The sequence below is a fragment of the Furipterus horrens genome, unplaced genomic scaffold, assembly GCF_987537825.1.
Source record: "Furipterus horrens unplaced genomic scaffold, mFurHor1.1.pri manual_scaffold_6, whole genome shotgun sequence".
Classification (NCBI taxonomy): domain Eukaryota; kingdom Metazoa; phylum Chordata; class Mammalia; order Chiroptera; family Furipteridae; genus Furipterus; species Furipterus horrens.
In genome coordinates, this window is record NW_028327176.1 from 67,615,406 (window position 1) to 67,638,222 (window position 22,817).

A 22,817-nucleotide genomic window follows, 5' to 3' on the forward strand; every position below is an offset into this window, starting at 1 on the left:
GCCTCAGTCTATAGAATGGGTTGGAAGATAAGGAAATCAATGCAGAAGCACTGTTCAAAGTATTCCACTGAGTCTATAATCAAGTTTTAACATTAGGTATTGAACACAGTATTCAGTACTATTGGTTCAATATCATAGAAAGTAAACTTCTATATCTATTTTGTTTGCAAAATACTTTCAAGTCTTAATTAGGTAATTTATCATTGTATGGTGCTCTTCCCAGATGTAGACAAGGCTATTAATTCCATTTTATAAATGGAGAAATAGATTTGAAAATTATCTAAAACAATTGCTTCCGTTTACCCAAGTCTATATATTCAATGTACTTTAGTAATTACACTCATCATCACCTAATAGCCTCCAGAGCAGTCTCCTATCTTTTAAAGTTAATTTTAGCACTTAATTGCAGTTCCCCCACCCCACCCCTGCCCACGGTTGTCATGCTGGGTGATGTCAATGTGATAATTATCACATTAGATTATAATCTAACACCTTGGCCATAAACCTCTCATTGCCAATAAGCAAATTCAGTCTCTCACCCAGAACATCATTAGCAACTGCAGCTTCAAGATCTCAAACTACAAAATTATTTTCTATATTTTGCTAACCTCTAAATTAACCAAGTCCCCAATCCTCATCTTCCACATGCAATTTATGAATTTTTTGGCTTTAAAATGTACTCCTAAATTCAGAAATTTAAATCAGATCCTTGTTCCAAAAGTGCAGTGACTCCCACTGCCAAATCACAGAGCCATATGTCTCAGAGTACTTTTCTAGTATATGTGGATGTTTCTAGGCTCAAAGTGGCCACTGTAGGTATGAGATGAAGACAGCAATGGTAACAGTCCAAGCTCATCTCCCACTTATATGCCCTATAACCCAGAGAAACTGAAGGTTAATCTACAAAAGAGTTATCTGGGGAGCCTCAGATCCTTTCAGAGGGCCCATAGGATCAAAACTAACTTCATAATATAAAAGTTATTATTTGCTGTTTTCATTCATTATCTCATAGAGTTTTTACAGATATAATAGATTGCATAAGCAATTATCAGAATCCAGCTTTTTATTAAACTAGACATTAAAGAGATTTTCAAAAAGGTTAAACAATGCTACTCTTCTAACTTTTTTATCTTGGCATAGTTATTTTTCATTAAAAATGTGTTAACATGTAATAGGTTTATTATTGCTGCTTTAAAATAAGTGTGGTAGGCATAATAATTATCCCCAAATATGTCCACACTCTCCTAATCTCTGGAACCTGTGAATATATTACCTTAAATGTTTCTCTCCCTCTCTTTCTCCCTCCCTTCCTCTCTCGCTAAAAAAAAGGGGGGGGGGAGATTTTATTTAGCACTGGCTGTTGTGGCTCAGTGGATTGAGTGCTGGCCTGTGAACCAAAAAGGTGCCTGGGTTGCGGCCTGGGTCCTCAGCTGGTGGCTGAGCTTCCCTCACACATCGCTGTTTCTCTCCCTTTTCCCTCCCTTCTCCTCTCTCTAAAAGTAAATAAAGGGAGAAAGAGAGGGAGAGAAACATTGGTTACCTCTTGCAAGCCCGCAACCCAGGTATGTTCCTTGACCGGAAATTGAACTGGGGACCTGTTGGTTTATAGGCTGGCATGCAATCCACTGCGACACACCAGCCAGGGCTTAAAAATGACTTTTAATAGTACTACTATTTCCCATTCATCTACCAGTTTTGGAAGGATGATACTTTTCATTCTCTCAAATTTAATAAAATGAGCAAAGAGAAATTGTTTCAAATGTCATGTATTTTAAATAGATCTTTCAATCAAATGCTCGGTAAAATACTAAGAGCCTATATTATATGCCAGGCACTTGTTTTACAGCAGTGAAGGACAGCCCGGCGTATACAAGACATTCAATAAAGGTTGATTTGACCGTACCTTTAATTATTTTCCCCTGCCTTGGCTCCACCCAGATTAATTTACCTTAATGTCCTTTTGCTCTGAATATTTTAGACCCAATGCGGCTGCCGTAGGACGGGAGTGGTAAGATGGCGGTCCGTGCCCTTGCCGGTGTGGTGAGAGTAGCTTCAGGTCAGTGGGAGAGAAATGCGTTCGGTGTTTACTTTCACAGTAGTGGGTACTGGCACAGAATATACTGCGTGCTTAGCGTGTGTGTTAGCAGAAGAAAGCGCGGGCGTGGGGAGCGTTATTTGAGGCCAGAGGGTTCCGAAACTCTTGGACCCTCGCGTACCTGAGTGTCTCAAAGTGTACGCTTCCTTATCGGCTCCTAGCCATTCCTCCTTTCTTAGGAAACAAAACCCAAGGACAGGAGCTAAGAAAGGTGAGGGACTAGGACCCACCACTCACGACCTTTGACTTTGAAAAAGTTACTTAATTTCTCCGAACTTCGATTTCTACGGCTGTAAACTGGGGATAATACCATCTACCCGTGGACTAAACGAGCTCCTGCACGAAGAGCACCGTGCGCAGTCCTGGCACATAGTGATTTGTGTGTATGAGATCCTACAACGTACTGGGATTGTGACTGTTATAGTCACTCAGCCTCCAGCACAAAGGCAGTTTTAAGGATTTCTTGAGAGAGATGTCAGGAAGGAATGCAACTTAATTTAGTTGCATAAGGACTTTTGCAAAGAGTTAAGGATCATTTAAATATGATTACAGTAAATTACTTTCACAAAAAATAAATTAGGATAAAATTCTGTGGAAGAATAGAAGTTAAAAAAAAAGACGATGTAAAATTTCCAACTTACAGAAGAGCTTGTTTACAGGGGTAATTTTAATTTGTGAAACAATAAAAAAAAATTATGTAATATACATGAATGGATTAAATACAGGCCTGCCTAATTTGATTATGTTTTGTAGATACTGTTTTGTTTTTTTTACAAATTTAAGGTTTGTGGTAATTCTACGTGGAGCCAAGTCTTTTGGCGCCATTTTTCCAACAGGTCCTGATGATGGTTAGTATTTTTTTAAAAAAAGTATTTTTTAATGAAGGCATATATATTGTTTCTAGACACAATGCTATTGCACACTTAATAGACTACAGTATAATCTAAACATAACCTTTACATGCACTGAGAAATTAGAAATTTCGTGAGACTTGCTTTATTGTGGTATTTGCTTTATTGCAGTGGTCTGTAACGGAGCCCACAATATTTCCAAGTGATGCCTATAACTCTAAAGCAAACCTCCGTATAAGTACCACCCAGGTCAGGACAGAGAGCAGCACCAAGAGCTTCTTTTCCACCCCCATGGGTCTCCCCAATCAAAAATCCCTTTTTTTGCCAACTATAAATACTATCCTCATTTTTATTATTACCTTTGTCTTTTTTTTTCTGTAATAGTTTTAGCTTCTATTTGTGTAAGTATTGCCCTTTCTTGTACTTTACATAAATGGACAGAGAAGGAAAACTCTGACTCCAAAAAACCTCCGCTGCCTTGCGGCATACCTCTTCAGGGGAAAGGCTAAGGGAGTAAACCCCGACAGAAAATCCGGAGCCGGAGTCCCTAAGGCGGTTTGACGTTGTAGTCAACACCGGCAACTCCTGCGGCGCACCTGAAGCCAAGCTGTATTGACTCCGTCTTTCCCTTGGACCCTTCAGCCGCGAAGAGAGGGGGTGTCTGATGCATGGGCAACAGCAGACCCTCCATATCACCCTGCCCAGGCTCTGTAGCTTCAGCTTCACTGGAGAGGACACTCCAGAGTCATCGCAAGATGTCGATTCAACACGGGAGGAGACAGATACCGTGTCACTCCCGAGTTGGACTGCACAGCCATTCTCGGCGGTGCAGATAGACTCTTAAGAAGCTACACCATCGTCTCTGTAGACGGACGGCTGCCGACGACATAAATGGAATCACACAGTGTGTACTCTTGTATCTTTTACTTTGTAAAACTCATTTTGCATATAGCTATAGTGCTTTGTCATTGCTGCTATAAAATAATCTCTTATGTGACTACCCCACAATTCTCCATTTTACTACTGATGGGCATTTGAGAGTTTTCCAGTTTGGGATGATTAGGTACAATGCTGTTTGACTTTGTGTCATGGTACATGAGTGCTAGAGTTTCTCTAAGAGGGGTGTGTGTGTGTCTGTGTGTGTGTACGTGTAAAACTAGCTGTAGAATTGCAGATTCGGTATGTATATACTCAGCACTGCCTGATACTGCCAAAGATATATGCTTATTTAAAGTCACCACAGCACTGTATTCTTCATGTCCTCATCTACAGTTGGTATTGTTAGGCCTAGAAATTTTTGTCTATTTGGTATGTATTTAGTGATGTCTCATTGTGGTTTGAACAGCATTTACTTGATTAGTAATGTCCCTGAATACCTTTACACATATATTGGCCATTTAAATTTCTTTTATGAAATATCTACTTAAGTATGTGGCAATACTTACACAAATAGAAGCTAAAACTATTACAGAAAAAAAAGACAAAGGTAATAATAAAAATAATGATAGTATTTATAGTTGGCAAAAAAAGGGATTTTTGATTGGGGAGGTCCATGGGGATGGAAAAGAGGCTCTTTGTAGTGCTCTCTGTCCTGATCTGGGTGGTACTTATACGGAGGTTTGCTTTAGAGTTACAGGCATTTTCTTATTGAGCTGTCTTATTTATGGTTCTTTATATGCCCTGGATATGCAGACCTTCTCGTTTAAATGTGTGTTCCAATATCTTCTCCCACTTTGGCTTGCCTTTTTAGTTTATTTACAGTATCTTTTGATGAAAAGTAGTTCTTATTGTCATCAACTTGAATTTATTGTCCTTGTGTTTTTTAAGTAGATTATTTAGGTGGGTATCAACTCACTATGAAATGTAGATTCCTTTGAAAATAAGTGATGTGACATCTTATTTTTAAGTGTCAGTATTTTAAATATACTGGAAATTACATCCTTTTTAACGATTTATTTAAAATTTTAGATATTACATAAAGTTTTGTGAAAGGGTGTGTAATTTTTCAGAATTCTCTTAGAGAATATGAGATCAAAACTTGAAGACCACTGCTTTAGACCCTTGTCACACACACCTCCCTGCGCCTCCCCCATTCCTTTGATTCCTGCCCCACTCAGGGCTATTTATAATTCCCCAGGCCTACTACAGCACTTTTGCCTTTTCACCTGTGCTTTTCCTATCCCTACTTCCTTTAATTTCTTCACAACTATGGTTTTTTGTCACTTCCTTTGTAAAAAAAAAAAAGTCTGTATTCTCCCTATAAGAATATATTTTTAGAGAAAGCTGGTCTGTGTTAAAATATCCGAATGGGCAAAAGACTGAAGGAGCAGTTAATTGCTATCCTTGATTAGTGTGCTGCCATTTTTTTAAAAAATCCTTACCCAAGGTTTATGTTTATTGATTTTTAGAGAGAGAGAAAGGGAGATAGAGACAGACAGACATCGAATGGTTGTCTCACATATGTACCCTGACTGAGGATTGAACCCACAACTAGGCATGTACCCTGACCGGGAATCAAACCAGCAGCCTTTTGGTGTATGGGACAGTGCTCCAATCAACTGAGCCACCCAGCCAGGGTTGCGTGCTACCCTTTTTTGTTAAACACAATCTGAGTTTCACACTGGTTGGTTTTTATAAGCTAGATCACATGGTTGGTCCATGAGAGAATATGATGGATAAAGCCCCCCCCCCAAGTCATTTTCCCGGGATCTGCTCTCAAGCTAGGTTTTCATTCTTCTTGTTCCAGTAGCCCATTTTTCTGACCTCACTGTGTTTCTCCTTGATTTCATATTGCTTTTGTTTTTGTTTGTATGTTTTATTGATTATGCTGTTATAGTTGTCCCAATTTTTTTTCCCTTTGCTGTCCTCTACCCAGCACGCCTCTCCCTGCAGCAGTCCTACGCCCCCTTAGTTCATGTCCATGGGTCACGCGTATAAGTTCTTTGACTTTACCCTTTCCTATACGATTCTTAACTTCCCCATCTATTCTGCACCCTCCTACTACACTTCTTAATTTCTGCACCACTTCCCTCCTCTTCCCTCCTTCCACCTCCTAACTGACACCCCTCCACCTCCTCTGCATACCCATGATTCTGTTCCCACTCTGGTTCTCTGCTTAGTTTGTTTTGTTTTTTTAGATTCTGTTGTTGATAGATGTGATTTTTTTGTCATTTTAGTGTTCATAGTTTTGATCTTCTTTTCTTAAATAAGTTCCTTTAACATTTCATATAGTAATGGCTTGGTAATGATGTACTCCTTTAGCTTTACCTTGTCTGGGAAGCACATTATCTGCTTTTCCGTTCTAAATGATAGTTTTGCTGGATAGAGTAATCTTGGTTGTAGGTCCTTGCTTTTCATCACTTAGAATATTTCTTGCCAGCCCCTTTTTGCCTGTGAAGCTTCTTTTGAGAAATCAGCTGATAGTCTTATAGGCACCCCTTTGTAGGTAACCCACTGCTTTTCTCTTGCTGCTTTTAAGATTCTCTCTTTTTCCTTAACCTTTAGCATTTTAATTATGATGTGTCTTGGTGTGGTCCTCCCTAGGTCTAGTTTGTTTGGGACTCTGCTTCCTGGAACTGTATGTCTTATTTCCTTCCCCAAATTGGGCAAGTTTTCCATCATTATTTTTTCACATAATTTTTCAATTTCTTGCTCTTCCTCTTCTCCTTCTGGCACCCCTATGATTCGGATGTTGGCATGTTTAAAGTTATCCTAGAGGTTTCTAAGCCTCTCCTCACTTTTTTCAATTCTTATTTCCTCCTCCTGTACTGGTTGATTGTTTATTTCTTCCTTATGTTCCAATTCATTGATTTGAACCATGGTTTCCTTTCCTTCACCACTAGCTTCACGTGGATTTTCCCTCATTTCACTTAATATAGCCTTCATTTCTTCCCTGTCATGCTTAATCTTTTCAGTCAAGTCTGTGAGCATCTTTATCACCAGTGCATTAAACTGTGCATCTGTTGGGTTTGCTATCTCCTCATCTGTTAGGTTGGCTGTCTCCTTGTCACTTAGTTCTTGCACTGGAACCTTGATCTGCCCCTACTTTTGGGCTGTACTTCTCTGTCTCCTCTTCTTGACAGCTTTCTGTGTTTGCTTCTGTGTCTTAGGTAGAGCTGCCACACCTGTTACATTGTAAGGGGCAGAGCCTTAGGTATTCATGAGTACTGGTGACCTGTTTCACCATGTTGTAGCACTATATGTGGGGGAAGGGTCCGAGAGGGAACAATGCCAGTTTCCCCGCACTTGCTGCTTTTCCAGGCACTTCTCCCCTTTCCTGTACTAAGCAAGCTGCCTCCTTTGAGAGACTGGCAGTTTCTTCTCTGCCCCAACCCCCACTGGCTTTCACAGAAGCAATGTGGCTCTATTTTCCCTGGTGCTGGAACCATGTGCTGCGTGTTCTGGTCTGGGGCTGGGATCGCTTCCCAGGTTTTAAATGTATGACTGTGCTTTCTACTGCAGCTACAGTCCCTGTGCCACTGCAAAGCTCCGTCCCCCCAGCCACTGCCACAGCCTGGCACCTCCTCTCTGTTGCGGCTCTGCCCCTCCTACCTTTCTAGCTGAATATTTCTTATTTCTTTATTTGTTGAACTTTTATGTAGTTTGATTTTCTGGATCTTCTGGGATTTTTTAGTTTTGAAGTGGTTGTAAATTCCTTCTTAGTTGTGAGGGAGATGCAGTGTGTCTACCTATACCTCCATCTTGGCTAGAAGTCATATTGTTAATTTTGATGTTTTCTTCTCTTTCTGGATCACTTTGAGTCCATATGGTCTGTCCTTTCACAAATATGTTTGTGAGCCATGGTTCCCAACTTTTTTTTTTTTTAAGATTTTATTTATTTATTTCTAGAGAGAGGGGAAGGGAGGGAGAAAGAGAAAGAGCGAAGCATCAGTTGTGGTTGCGCGCCCCCAACCGGGGACCTGGCCTGCAACCCAGGCATGTGTCCTGACTGGGAATTGAACCAGCGACCCTTTGGTTCGCAGGCCAGTGCTCAGTCCGCTGAGCTGCACCAGCCAGGGTCCAACTTGTTTTTTATGCAGATATAGTAAACTTGCCTTATACAGCTTTAGGACCTTCATAAAAATTGGGGGGAAAGGTAGTCAGGGAGCCAGGAAGAGACTTTCACCAAGAAAACAGCAATCGCCTAATTTGGGGATAGTTTCCAGTGAGCTTGGAATTTTATCTAACTCTACTATTATCCTTCCCACATTTCTGAATATAAAAAACTTTAGAATATAAAGAAACTTTTATTTTATTTTATTTTATTTTTAAAGAGAAGGGGAAAGGAGAGAGAAAGAAACATCAATCCATTACCCCCAACTGGGAATCCAGCCTGCAACCCAGGGATGTCCCCTGACCAGCAACCTTTCAGTTCACAGGCTGGTATTCAATCCACTGAGCCACACCAGCCAGGGCTAAAGAAACCTTTTTACATGCCTTCCTAAAGTCAGGTACACTGTCTAGACATTCCCATGATTTCCCAGGCTAGTGACTGTATCAAAAAATGAAACGAAGTTCTTTTTGAGTAACAATTCATTCTCAGTTGACAATATATTTTGTTCTGTGTACTTCCTGTTTATTCATTCTGACATTTTCTACAGATGAGCCTGTTGTTTACCCATTTATATGTTCTGCACTCTCATCTGTTCATATCCTTCAGGCTTGATTTCCAAAAATTTCTGAGAGGTTTTTTTTTAACTGAAACATCAAGCTCTAGTGACCTGTGAAAACTGGGACATTTTCTTGTCTATAATCTTCCTCTGTGATTCACTTAATCTTTCGAAGATTACCTCCTGGCTTGTGCTCATTTTCAGTTCTTTGAGATATAATTTATTTGTACCTGGAGCTTGAATGCCTGCACTGAGTAGAGAATTAGACTTATAAGACATGCACTCTTAGTTCATAAATCTAGGCCCCTCATGATCTGTCTTGTGGTCTTCCCGCCTTATTTCCCACTATTTCTCCCCAGGCAGTTTCAGTAGTTAGGTAAGCAGTGCCCAGCTTTTGTGGCAGGTCCAGTCCCACTCCAGACATGTATTTGTTTCAGCCTCCTTGTTTTTGCACATGTTTTTCATCCTACTGGACTGTATACTGCCTCCTCATAGCCTGTTCATTTTCTAGTCGAGGGTTAATGTACCTTTTCTGTTTTTATTTTTAAGATGTTATTATTATTTTTTTTTTTTTTAGAGAGAGGGGAAAGGAGGGAGATAGAGGGAGAGAAACATCAATGTGTGTTTGCCTCTTGCATGCCCCCAATGGGGACTTGGCCCACAACCCCATGCAAGAGACCCTTTTGGTTCACAGGCCAGGACTCAATCTACTGAGCCACACCAGTCAGAGTGCTGTTTTCTTTATGTATCCTTCTCTTGCTACTCTTGTCTTTCCAGGGAGTTGTCAACCTTTCTTGTCCCTGCCCTGCCACTGCACAATGTGCAGGAGTTCTGTCTCATCAGAGCATAAGATTTGGTGGGAATTAATGGTACATATATTTTCTTTGTACTGTTGAATGTAGAACTAGGACACATCAGACTGGATTGTGGTGATGGCTGTACAACTCTAAATTTACTAAAATGCATTGAATTGTACACAAATAGGTAATTTTTTGGTATGTGAGTTATACCTCAATAAAGTAGGTAAAAAGCTCCATAGGTGAGTCTGAGCTTCAGGGTACATTGATAATGTATAACACTTAGTTGCTTTTAAAATTTATTCATTAATTTAAATGTCTGGATGCATGTTTTAGAATATGTTATTAAGCATTTATGCTTCTCTGTCTTTACAGGAATCTTACAGCCCCTGAATATTTTGGCGTCTTCAGCCTATCAAAACTGCGCCAAGAATGCCTGTCTTAGATCTGCACTGTCTACCCGACAGTTTTGTCATATTCAGACTTCGGGTATTTCCTCTGCTCCCAGGCTTATTACGTCAGTCATGAGCATGACACATGGGCACACGGCAACGATCCTAGATAGGTATAGTATATTTGAGTAAACATGATGCTTGGGCAGAAATTCTAAAATATCATGCCTGCAAAGACTTCTTAGAAATAGATGGTACTTTGTGAACCTGCAGTTTATTGTGTAGACTTTGCCTGATGGGGGGGAGAGAATATGATTGACATCCAGTAGCTGTAGGGACTACCAAACAGCACACTTCTGGCATTCTAGATGTGGTTTCCAGGAGGGAACTGTCAGCCAAAGTGGAGGGTGAACAAGATGCTCAGCTTATAAGGCTGGGCTGCATGGGTGTTCATTCAATCAGCAAATATTTAGTTAAGCACCTGGGTGCCTAGCACTATACTTGGCAGAAAAGATACAAAGATAAACAAGTTGCAGTCCTTAGGAGGCGGTAATCTAGTGAGCAGATGGATTAAAAATCAGATGATTGAAATATAATAGGATCCGTTCTCTCATAGGCATTGGGGTGGGGTAGATTACAACTAGCCTGCAAGTTGGTGGTAGCTTCGATCCTTACTTAGGCCTGGTGTCATCATTTGAAGTAACAATGTATATTAAAAATCAGCTGTGTTCCAGTGGAGCTGCTTTACTCATTTCTAAGTATACAAATGGATTTTATCCTTGGATCACTTATTGCGGAGTTAAAGTTTAAAAATGTATTTTAGAGTGGCCCCCTTGCTTCCAAATGTCCTGAAGCTGCCAGTCAGAAATGTGACATACTTCAGCTCACGAAAAGGCAAGAGAAAGACTGTGAAAGCTGTCATCTATAGGTTTCTTCGACTTCACTCTGGCCTTTGGGTGAGGAGGAAGGTGAGTCTTCACACTGTTACCTGATTGAAAAAGGAGTATGAGCAGATTAAAATGAAGCAGAATTCAGCCTATTCAGTGACATGTCTTCCTCCCATGTTACCAGTAGCTTTTATAGTGCTGTGCTGTGCTTAAGTACTAGCTTGGCAGGCATCACTTCATGTAAGTGAATCCATGTGAAGAAAATACATTTAAACGTTTACTTAAAAAAATATTCACAGTGGTGAAAGTCTTCATGTAGGACAGGTTCATCTCAGGTCTCTTCCATGTCTGGCTTAGATCTAATGATTACCAGGAGCCCTGCGAAACCCCCATGTGGAATACCTGTGTGGGCTGGCGGGACTCTGTTTAATCATGGAGAATTAAGCCAGAGGATACCAACAAGAATTTAAGTCACATGGCTCAGACTCGGGGACTGAAGAGTGTCAGTCAGCCTTGGATTGGATTCTCCAAGTGGCTTAATCTTTATGGCAGAACATTAACCCTGCATACTTTTTATTTTTTTACATTCCTAAGTTTTTCTCTCTGTTCATGAGTATAATTGGGGACTGTACAGACAGAATTCAGATACTTACTCTGGTCACAGACTACAGCCTCTAAGGGTACTCTGACAAATTATGACTGCTCTTTCCTCTCCCATGGAGTGTTTGAGCGTGACTGTGGGCTTTTTAGTTCATGTCCTTATTCATGGAAGCAGAGCAACTCATAATTAGAAGGCAGCAGAAGACCACAGAGTTTTGTAAAACCATGTTTGAGTTTTGATAACTATTCAAATCCTAATTCCCTTTTTCTACTTGGAAGTTGACAAGTGATTCTTTAAAGATCAAACTTTGTTTCCTTGTAAAGATAAACAATTAGTAGCACTTTGTCCCTATTTGATAGCTGGAAAGGATTATACCCTATCTCATAAACAATCCTAAATGTGCATAAATAGGTTGATTAGAACTCTCAGCTAATTTCTGTACTGGAACAAAAATACTGTGGTCATTTCCTACACTACTCACTAGAAGCTCATGTAATCCATAAGTAGGTGAACTAAGTAGTTGAGCTAATAGTTCTGAATTGGGGGAATTTTGGACCACTGGAAACATTTACACTCCCTTTTATCATACTCATTATTTCCAGGTCCTCATCTGACCCTAAATAAAAAGGAAATGGGTGGCTTTCTTTGCTTTCCTTCCCATGTCCTTTTTATTGGGCCCTGAAACCCTCATGTTGTTATGAACGACCTGATCAAGTTCTCCAATCATAATACCTTGTCCCATTCAGGGCCCTAAAAAGTATTTCATATGCATAATGGCCTGTTTCAGCAAAATCCAATTTTAAGAAGAAAACAAAATATCTGGAAGGGTTAATTGACACAAATATATAAAAACTGAAAGTATTTTCTGTGGGATGGTTTCATTCAGTTGTCCCTAATTTTTATTATTTATTCTCTCCTTACATTTATGAATCTAGAGATTGTATAAAATGTTTCATGTATTTTTCACATTGTTGCATTCCACTGAATAATCTTCAAAGGATACTGGTGGTGATAGCCAGGACAGTAAATTCCATGTCTGTCAGTTGGGGATCTGCAGGGACCTAGTTTTGCTTCCAAACTAGAAAATTATACAAATATAAGGATTTGTTTTTAATATGCTTTTTATTTTATTTTTATTGTTTTTCTATTACAGTTGACCCATTCCTTCCCTCATTGCTACCCCCCACCCAGCCCACCCCTTCTCCCAGTCAATCCCCACCCTGTTGTCCATGTCCGTGGGTTATTTATATTAGTTCCTTTACTAAACCCTTCCCCTACTTACTCCCCTTCCTCCCTCCCCCTTCCCTCCGATAACTGTTACTCTGTTCCTTGTTCAGTTTTGCTCATTTGTTTGTGTTGTTCATTAGTCTTCTCTATCAGGTGATATCATATGGTATTTTTCTTTCTTTGCCTGGCTTATTTCACTAAGCATAATTCTCTCTAGTTCCATCCATGTTGTCTCAAATGACAGGAGTTCCTTCTTTCCTTCTGCTGCATAGTATTCCATTGTGTAAATGTACCACAGTTTTTCAATCCACTCATCTATAAATGGGCACTTAGCTGTTTCCAGCATTTGGCTGTTGTAAACAGCGCTGCTGTGAACATAGGGGTGCATAGATTCTTTTGAATTGGTGTTTCAGGAGTCTTCAGGTATAATCCTAGCAGTGGAATCACTGGTTCAAAAGGCAGTTCCATTTTTAGTTTTTTGAGGAAATTCCATACTGTTTTCTGTAGTGGCTGCACCAGTCTGCATTCCCACCAACAGTGCACTAGGGTTCCCGTTGCTCCACATCCTCGCCAGCACTTGTTGTTTGTTGATTTGTTGATGATGACCATTCTGACAGGTGTGAGGTGGTATCTCATGGTGGTTTTTGTTTGCATCTCTCTGATGGCTAGTGATGTTGAGCATCCTTTCATATGCCTATGGACCCTCTGTATATCCTCCCTGGAGAAGTGTTTGTTCAGGTCCTTTGACCATTTTTTAATTGGGTTGTCTGTCTTCTTGGTGTTGAGATATGTAAGTTCTTTATATATTTTGAAGATCAATCCCTTGTCTGAGGTATCATTGGCAAATATGTTTTCCCATACGGTTGATTCCCGTTTCATCTTGCTGATGTTTTCTTTTGCTGAGCAGAAATTCTTTAGTTTGATGTAGTCCCATTTATTTTTTCCTTTATTTCCCTTGCCTTAGGAGATGTATCAGTGAAAATATTGTTACGTGGGATATCTGAAATTTTCCTGCCTGTTTTTCCTCTAGGACTTTTATGGTATCATGGCTTACGCTTAAGTCTTTGATCCATCTTGAGTTTATTCTGGTGTGTGGTGTAAATTGGTGGTCTAGTTTCATTTTTTTGCACATCCCTGTCCAGTTCTCCCAGCACCATTTGTTGAAGAGGCTCTTCTCACTCCATTTTATGCTCCGTCCCCCTTTGTCAAACATTAGTTCACCATATAGACCTGGGTTTATTTCTGGGTTCTCTATTCTGTTCCATTGATCTATATGTCTGTTCTAATGCCAGTACCAGGCTGTTTTGATTACAGTGGCCTTGTAGTATAGTTTGATGTCAGGTATTTTGATTCCTCCTATTGCGTTCTTCTGTTTCAAGATTGCTGTTGCTATTCGGGGTCTTTTTTGGTTCCATGTAAATTTTTGAAGTATTTGTTCTAGGTCTGTAAAATAATTGCTGGTATTTTAGTATGGATTGCATTGAATCTATAAATTGCTTTGGGTAGTATGGACATTTAAATGATGTTGATTCTTCCCATCCATGAACATTGTATATGCTTCCATTTATTTGTCTCTTCCTTAATTTCTTTCTTCAGTGTTATGTAGTTTTCCGAGTACAGGTCTTTTACCTCTTTGGTTAAATTTATTCCTAGGTACTTTATTTTTCTTGTTGTTATAGTAAATGGGATTTTTTTACTAGTTTCTGTCTCTGATATTTCATTGTTGGTATACAGAAATGCCTTTGATTTCTGACTATTGACTTTGTACCCTGCTATTTCACCAAATTCACTTATTAGGTGGAGTAGTTTTTTCATGGAGTCTATAGGGTATTCTATGTACACTATCATGTCATCTGCAAATAATGACAGTTTTACTTCTTTACCAATTTGGATGCCTTTCATTTCTTTTTCTTGTCTTGTTGCTGTGGCTAGAACTTCCAAGACTATGTTGAATATGAGTGAAGAGAGTGGACATCCTTGTCTTGTTCCTGACCTCAGGGGGAATGCTCTCAGTTTTTGTCCATTGAGTATGATGTTGGCTTTGGGTTTCTTGTATATGGTCTTTATTATGTTGAGGTATGCTCCCTCTATTCACAGTTTGCTGAGTGTTTTCATCATAAATGGGTGTTGTACTTTATCAAGTGCCTTTTCAGCATCTATTGATATGATCATGTATTTTTTGTCTTTCATTTTGTTTATGTGGTGTATTACATTTATTGATTTGTGAATATTAAGCCAACCTTGCATCCCTGGGATGAATCCCACTTGATCATGATGTATGATCTTTTAATGTGTTGCTGGATCCTGTTTGCCAATATTTTGTTGAGGATTTTAGCATCTATGTTCATCATTGATATTGGCCTGTAGTTTTCTTTCTTTGTTGTGTCTTGACCTGGTTTTGGAATTAGGGTAATACTGGCTTCATAGAAAGAGTTTGGGAGTCTTCCGTCTTCCTGGATTTTCTGGAATAGTTTGAGAAGGGTAGGTGTTAGTTCTTCCCTAAATGTTTTGTAAAATTCGCCTGTGAAGCCATCCAGTCCAGGGCTTTTGTGTGCCAGGAGTTTTTTTGTTACTATTTCAATTTGACTCTTTGTTATCCGTCTGTTCAGGCTTTCTGCTTGTTGATTTAGGTTTGGAAGATTATATGTTTCTTTAAATTTGTCCATTTCATCTAGGTTGTCAAGTTTCTTGCCATATAGTTGTTTGTACTAATTTCTTACAATCCTTTGTATTTCTGTGATATCGGTTGTGATTTCTCCTCTTTCATTTCTGATTTTGTTTTATTTGGGTCCTCTCTTCTTTTTTTTTTTTTTTGTAAATGAGCCGGGCTAAAGACTTGTCGATTTTGTTTATCTTTTCAAAGAACCAGCTCTACTTTTGTTGATCTTTTGAATTGTTTGTTTAGTCTCTATGTCATTTAATTCTGCTCTGATCTTTTCCTTATTTCTACTCGCTCTGGGCTTTGTTTGTTGTTCTAGTTCTTGTAGCTGTAGGGTTAAAGTTTTTATTTGAGATTCTTCTATCCTTTTAGGTAGGCCTCCATTGCTATGAACTTTCCTCTCAGGACTGCTTTTGCTGTGTCTCATAGGTTTTGGGCTGTTGTGTGCTCATTATCATTTGTTTCCAGAAACTTTTTGATTTCTTCCTTGATGTCATTGTTAACCCATTCATTATTTAATAGCATGTTATTCATTCTCCATGAGTTTGAATGTCTTTGAGTTTTTTCCTTGAGGTTGATTTCTAGTTTCAAGGCATTGTGATCTGAGAAAATGCTTGATATAATTTCAATTGTCTTGAATTTGTTGAGGCTTGTTTTGTGTCTTACCATATGGTCTATCTTTGAAAATGTTCCATGTGCACTTGAAAAAAATGTATATTTTGCTTCTTTGGGGTGAACAGTTCTATATATATCAATTAAGTCCATTTGATCTAGAGTGTTGTTCAGTGCCTCAATATCTTTGGTGTTTCTTTGCATCGAAGATCTGTCCATTTTTGGCAGTGGGGTGTTAAAGTCCCCTACTATGAGTGTGTTGCTGTTATCCTTCTTGTAGTCTTCCAAGATTTTCCTTATATATTTGGGTGCACCTGTGTTGGGTGCATATATGTTTATCAGGGTTATATCTTCTTGATGGATTTTTCCCTTAAGTATTATAAAATGTCCTTCTTTGTCTCTTTTTATGGCCTTTGCTCTGAAATCTGTTTTGTCTGATATAAGTACTGCTACCCCAGCTTTTTTTTCAAGTTCAGTTGTTTCGAATGCTTTTTTCCATCCCTTCACTTTCAGTCTGTGTAGATCTTTTGTTTTGAGGAGTGTCTCTTGTAGACAGCATATATGTGGGTCATGCATTCTAATCCATTCCGCTACTCTATGTCTTTTGATTGGAGCATTTAATCCATTTACATTTAAGGTTATTATTGATGGATATTTATTCATTTCCCTTTGTACCTGTATTCCTCTCCCTCTCTTTTTCTTCTTTTTCTAACAGCATTCCATTTAGCATCTCTTGCAATGTTGGTTTGGTGGAGATGTATTATTTTAGTCTTCCTTTGTCTGGGCAACTCCTTATTTCACCTTCCGTTTTGAAAGAGAGCCTTGCTGGATAGAGTAGTCTTGGTTGTAGGCCTTTGTTTTTCATTGTTTGAAATATTTTTTGCCATTCCCTTCTGGCTTGTAGTATTTCTGTTGAGAAATCAGTTGACAGTCTTATCAGAGCTCCCTTGTATGTTATTTGCTGTTTTTCTCTTGCTGCTTTCAGGATTCTCTCTTTGTCTTTGAATGTTACCATTTTAATTATGATGTGTCTTGGAGAAAGCCTTTTGGGGTTCATCTTCATTGAGACCCTCTGTGCTTTCTGGACTTGCGTGACTTTATCATCAAGTTAGAAAAACTTTCTGTCATTACTTTTTCAATCAGGTTTTCAATCCCATGCTCTTCTCCTTCCCCTTTTTTTATACCTATGATACGGATATTGTTTTGTCTCATGTTGTCCTGTAGTTCTCTTAAATCCTCTTCATTCTTTTTCAGTCCTTTTTCATTTTGTTGCATTGTTTGGGAATTTTTTTCTATGTTGTCCTGTAAATCACTGATCTGATCCTCTGCTTTGTTTAGCCTGCTTTTGATTGATTCTACTATGTTGTTCAGCTCAGAAATTGTATTCTTCGTTTCTTCTGGGTTCTTATTGATAGTTTCTTTGTCCTTTTTTATGCTGGTGTAGTTCTCAGTAAGTTTCTTGTACCTTCTCTGGAGTTCTTTATAGTTTATATGGAGTTCTTTGTAGTTCCCTTGGAGTTCGTTGTAGTTTTCTTTGAGTTTGTCGAGTTCATTGATCTTCCTCATTACTATTGTTTTGAATTCCATGTCTGATGGTTTGCTTTCTTCTATTTCATCTATCCCTCCTTCTGGGAATTCCTTTCCTTTTGGTGGGGTCTTGTTTCTGTTTGGTGGTGTGTTTTTCTGCCTCCCCGTTTTGGGCACTAGTCTTGTTTCTGCTTCTTAGATTGATCTGCTTTTATTTTCTGCCTTTATGGTGTGACCTTCTTATATATATAGTTGTTGAGCTGATGCTTCCAGCTGAAGCCACTTGAAGGGTAGCAGTCTGCTTAAGTGATTTGTCTCATACCACTTGGGATGATTCTGTACTGGGACCTAGTCCACTGCTCTCCCAGCTCTTTCTTGTGAGCCAGCACCCAAAACTTATTGTCACCATCCTTTGGCCTCAGCCAGGGGCGAGTGCACTCCCTCACACAGGCCAGGGGCGGGTTGACCCATTGTGCACCGGGGCGGGTGGGTCCAAGGCAAATTGGTTGCTCACCTGTTCCAACGGAGGGGGAGGCCTCTGCACGCCCGTAGGTGGGTTTGTTGTGCACCTATTGGGGCGGTCAGCGTGTTGGTTTCATACCTATTGGGGCAGGCCCGGGTGGCATCTGGGCACTGCGGCTGGCATGTTGGTTTCGTGTCTATGTGCGGCTGCCGGTGAGTTGGTTTCCAAATATAAGGATTTTGATTTGAATCTTTCAATTTTAAATTGTAGTCAGTGAGTCGTAAAAATCTAATCTCTGGCATTTTAAAACCAGAACTCTTACTCTTTCCTATTTCTGAGCATCTCTGGACCATAGAACTTACTGGTCACGGTAATGACACTGAGGCATGCCAGAAACCCACCTTCTCAGTAAGGAGCTGTGGTTTGTTCAGTTAGTATGCTGCCCTAGAGCGCGTGTGGCTTAAAAGGACGAAGGACTCTTGCAAATAGCATGGGTTCTAATCTCACCTCCCCTGTAACTTACTGTATGGTGCTAGTCAAACATTAATCTGGATGGCCTCTACAGTCTCTTCTAGTTTAAACAGGCTATGATTATAGTTTTTATATTCAATCTAATTTTGTTTGTTCAAAAACTAATTTTTCAAAATTAATAATGCAGGAATGGTATGGTATATATGACAGTTCTGGCTTAAACATACAAGTTAACCATTCCTTCACCACTCCTAATAATAGTTTTACTGTATTCATTATTCCTTAAAAAGTACTTACTATAGAAATTGGTGTATAGAAAGAATCAGTGAAGTAATATATTTGAGAACTGTGCTTCTTGGCCCTTTTAATACCTAGCCCCCTTAATGAGCATAAATGTTATCTACCTCGCCAGTACTCCATCATCCTCCACATCAGGAAGAAAAAGCGGTGCAGTGCCTGAGAACTCTCATCAGTCTTCTCACCTCAGTCTGCTACATAACTCTTCTAATCAATGGTTGTTTCTCTTTAATATGTAAAATGAGAACAATAGTTGTCAAAGATTGTTAAAGAGATAATAAGGCATATGAAGTAAGCTACTATATATCATTACCCTGTACCTCACCAGGCACAAAGATTTGTTTACCTTTATTTTCTGTGGTTTTAATTTAAAATTTTTTCAAAATATTAAATTATTAATATTTATTTTTAAAACTACACATGCTTTATCCAACCCCGCTGAGAATCACATCTTTCTGAAAACATACCAGCCCCTGTCAAAGTCTGGTCTTTGTTCCCATTGGGCCTATAAACCATGAGTAGTAAAGATATCTGTTGTTCTCTAGAAAACACAATGTTTTAAATGTCCTTGTATTGTTATCTAACAGGCTGGTTATAAGAAGAAATTATGGAAGAAGACGGCTGCGAGAAAAAGACGCCTGAGGGAATTTGTGTTCTGCAATAAAACCCAGAGTAAACTCTTAGATAAAATGACGACATCTTTCTGGAAGAGGCGAAACTGGTATGCTGATGATCCTTATCAGAAGTATCATGATCGGACAAACCTGAAAGTGTAGATCAGAAGTTTTATGATTTCCCAGTTATTGAATATATATCTTTGTATATATGTCTTTGCAAAAATGAGTAAGTATAGATGGAAGGAGACTTGACTTGGAGTGGTAAACACACAATACAATATACAGATGATGTATTGTAGAATTATATATCTGAAACCTATATAATTTTATTAACCAGTGTCATGCCAATAAATCCAATTAAAAAAAACCTAAAATAATGACTAAGTATAAAACTTGATGTAAGTTATACCAACTGATATGGAAACATACAATATAACATTAAACTTAAGAGTTTTAAAATTTGATGGATTAAACTTCCCCAGATTTGTTCAGGGAAGTAAAAATATAAAATTATTGATTACTTTTAACAAGTAGTAATGGTTTAACTAGTTGTTCCAATTAGGCTTTTTTAGTTACAAAGAATCTCAAGTTGGGACAGACATAAAAAGACTCTAAAGCTAGTAAGTTAATTCAAGCAGTATGATTTCTTTTTTAAGGATACATGCCTGGGAACTCAGGAACCACCACAACACCTCCATCTTCCACCCAGAACTAACTCCCAGGCCTCAAGAAGAACACAGATTGTAGGGTGGTCCTGAGTTTGAGGCACCTCTAGGAGCCTCAGCAACAGGAAATGGTGGATCTTTAGGCCTGGGGTCTAGCCATACAGGTGACTCATTTCTTTTTCAATTGTAGGCTCCATTCTCTATCTTCTTACCAACTTGTCTAATACACAGCTTTTGCTTACTCTTGGTTTCTGCTTCCTCATAGTAACTCTAGCTTGCCCTGTTGAGGTTCATTTCTGCATGATGACCCTCAGCTTCTATCTCTTAATTGCCAAGAGACTGTTCACTGGCCTGCTTATCCTTTAATACTAGGTCTCATCTCAGGTCACCAAACAGTGTAGGGATTGGTCATTCTTGGGTCAGGAGCCCACCTTAGCTCACTTGGTTGTGTTGGCAGATTCGTGTGGAGCAAAATATAGTTACGTGGGCAGTTTCACTTAGAGGTGAGCATGGCATGGCAACACACGCCTAGTATTCTAAGGTTCACTGTGTTCATAACATTCTCAAGTTTATGGGAACAGGGTTTTTTTATAGAGAGGTGTATGTGAAATAGCCTGTCAGTATGCCCGTTCATGAAACAGAAGTGGCTATATAAATGAAGACAAAAACTTTTTACCCAAGAATTGAAGGACTGCATTTTTAAAAAGTTAATCCACTTGAGATTTCATAATTTTAATTGTGAGTATAAACTTTCCAAATTTTCCAAAGATACACTAGATACTAAGGGGGAAAAAGTCATCTCAGTCATTTTAGAAATGATGCAAGAGTTAAACATTATTCATTCAAAGAGGGTCAAGTAAGAGGCACTGAGGAAAATGTAGTTGACTGAGTGGATATAGTCAAGGGCAGTGGTTCTCAGCTCTTCCGTCAGAATCATCTGGAAAGCATTTTCAAATAATGGTACTGTGTCTGATTAAAAACCATTATTAAAAAGAAGTATGCCTTAATTACTGCTTCAAATCCTTTACTATAATAGTTGGTGATGACATGAAGGCCCTCTCCTCTGTTGTTGATAGAATAAAGGGAAAGATAACCAAAATTCTTTGAAATCAGTGTGTGTGTCCATTAAAAGGAAAAGGGTGACTAAATAGAGTATTCTAAAACTAGAAGGCCAAATATATATCTTTCTGGGACCAATTAATAAAGAACATACATTTGATTTGAGATAAGAGCCTAAAGCATGGATTAGCATTCTACTTGGATGGGGTTCATTTCCTCAGACTTCTGAGATGGCAGAAATTAACCACTGTACCACTGCCTAGGCTGCCGCAGCATTTCTCACCTGCCTGGCTCCTGCCCTCACTACCTCTGGTAGTGGGATGGAACTGGTGCCTGAAGGAGTTGAGGAGGAAAACACTCACCTCCCCTTCTTGACCTCTTTCATGTAAATATGGGCAAGGGTCTCTGTCACTGTGGCCTCAGAGCACTTTGGTTTCTCCTCAAGGCCTGGGACAGGTGGTAGAGATGAGGGCTGGCAGGCAGGCCTTGGCATCCAGAGATGAACTGAAATGGAAGGGCTGACAGGTACAAAATTTAGGGGAGAGGGGTAGCAGGGCTTACCATCAAACTGGTTTTATAGTTTGACAACAGAACATCTCATTAAAGGGTCTACCTAAATGACATTCAAGTATATGTCATAAAGTGTAACTTAACTGAAAACCTACTGTGCCCAGCACAGGGACAGGCATGTATCTAAAGCTGCTAACCCTCATACCAGCCTTACAAGGAGAAACTCTATCCCTAGTTCAGATTAGAAGAAACTGGAGCTTACAGAAGGTTAAATAAATAACCCAAAATACAGCTAATAAGTCAATCAGAACCTAGGCCTAACTCTTTGGAATCCTGTGTATTTTCTAACAACATATGAAAAATCATGTCTAAATCAACAAGTGACTATAATCTAGCATTAAAAATACTAAGTACTTCTTCATGGCTCTCTACCTAAAGTCAGCTCTTATATAACTGTCACCTCTTAACCTGGTTAATCTCAGTTCTGTTGACACTGGACTTGGCTCAATAAATAAATAAATGGTTTTTAGCCTTTCCATCTCTCCATCTTCCTTTCCGTCTTCTGAGTCTACTTCTACTGCTGTTGCTTTATTTAACAGTGCTCATGTCAACCATATACAGTATAAGACTATAAAGGCAAAGAAAATGTGTTTCATTTTGATACTTCAGATTTTGAGTTTCCGAGTCTATAAGACCAGCCAGTGGGGTGTGTGTGTGCCAGTCTGTATTTTAAAGGCAAGGGCCGCAGTGGGGTCAAGGGCATCACACCCCCAGTGCACCTCCTCTGACCTGTACACGCTCTCCCCAACTTGCAGATCAGGATACAGGTTGCAAGAGGGAAACAACAGACCAAAAGTCTGCTTGCAGAATTAAAACTGCCTTCCAGATGAACTGGTACCTGAATTTTCACAGCTACCCTGTTTCTAGATTACTATTTATATAATCAACTGGCTTCCAATACACTGACATCATTTATCTTTTTCCTTGCAACAATTCTGTGCAATAGGTATGGGGCCACGTCACCAGGCACCAAGCCTATTAGTGGTTGAGCATTCAGCTTCTTATCCTTGCTACCTTGTATATTAAAAAAATTTTTTTATTGATTGATTTTGAGTGAGAGAGAGGGAGCGGGAGTGGGCAGAGAGAAAGGTTGATTTGCTGTTCCACTTAGGTATGTATTCGCTGATTGCTTCTTGTATGTGCCCTGACCAGAGATGGAACCTGCAACCTTGGCAATCAGGAATATACTCTAACCAACTGAGTTACCTGGCCAGGGCTACCTTCCACATTTTTTAAAAAAGTATTTTCTCTTTCCTCATAAGCCCAACATTATGAAGACATTTTTAAAAGAAAAATGTTAAGACTTTATTCAAGATATATATCAAGCATTATAACAAAACAGCAGAACTTCAACCTTTGGAATCATATTATTTTATAACCTTGATGCACAGTCCAGTATGTTATTTTTTTACAGGTTG

General features: G+C 39.2%; 1 protein-coding gene across 1 annotated transcript; it reads left to right on the top strand.

Annotated features, from left to right (window-relative positions):
* Positions 1–1,983: 1,983 nt before the first annotated feature.
* MRPL35 (mitochondrial ribosomal protein L35) lies at positions 1,984–21,877 on the top strand. Its single transcript, XM_090281675.1, has 4 exons — positions 1,984–2,056; positions 9,728–9,917; positions 10,568–10,712; positions 19,076–21,877. The coding sequence occupies exons 1-4, from the start codon at positions 2,014–2,016 to the stop codon at positions 19,262–19,264; spliced, it is 567 nt and encodes a 188-aa protein (XP_090137801.1). The 5' UTR covers positions 1,984–2,013; the 3' UTR covers positions 19,265–21,877.
* The last annotated feature ends 940 nt before the right edge of the window (positions 21,878–22,817 follow it).

Excerpts from the sequence above, each read along its gene's own strand:
- MRPL35 (XM_090281675.1), top strand. The coding sequence starts at position 2,014 with ATGGCGGTCCGTGCCCTTGCCGGTGTGGTGAGAGTAGCTTCAG. Across the intron at positions 2,057-9,727 it reads TGTGGTGAGAGTAGCTTCAG|GAATCTTACAGCCCCTGAAT; the intron begins GTCAGTGGGAGA and ends CTGTCTTTACAG. Across the intron at positions 10,713-19,075 it reads GCCTTTGGGTGAGGAGGAAG|GCTGGTTATAAGAAGAAATT; the intron begins GTGAGTCTTCAC and ends GTTATCTAACAG.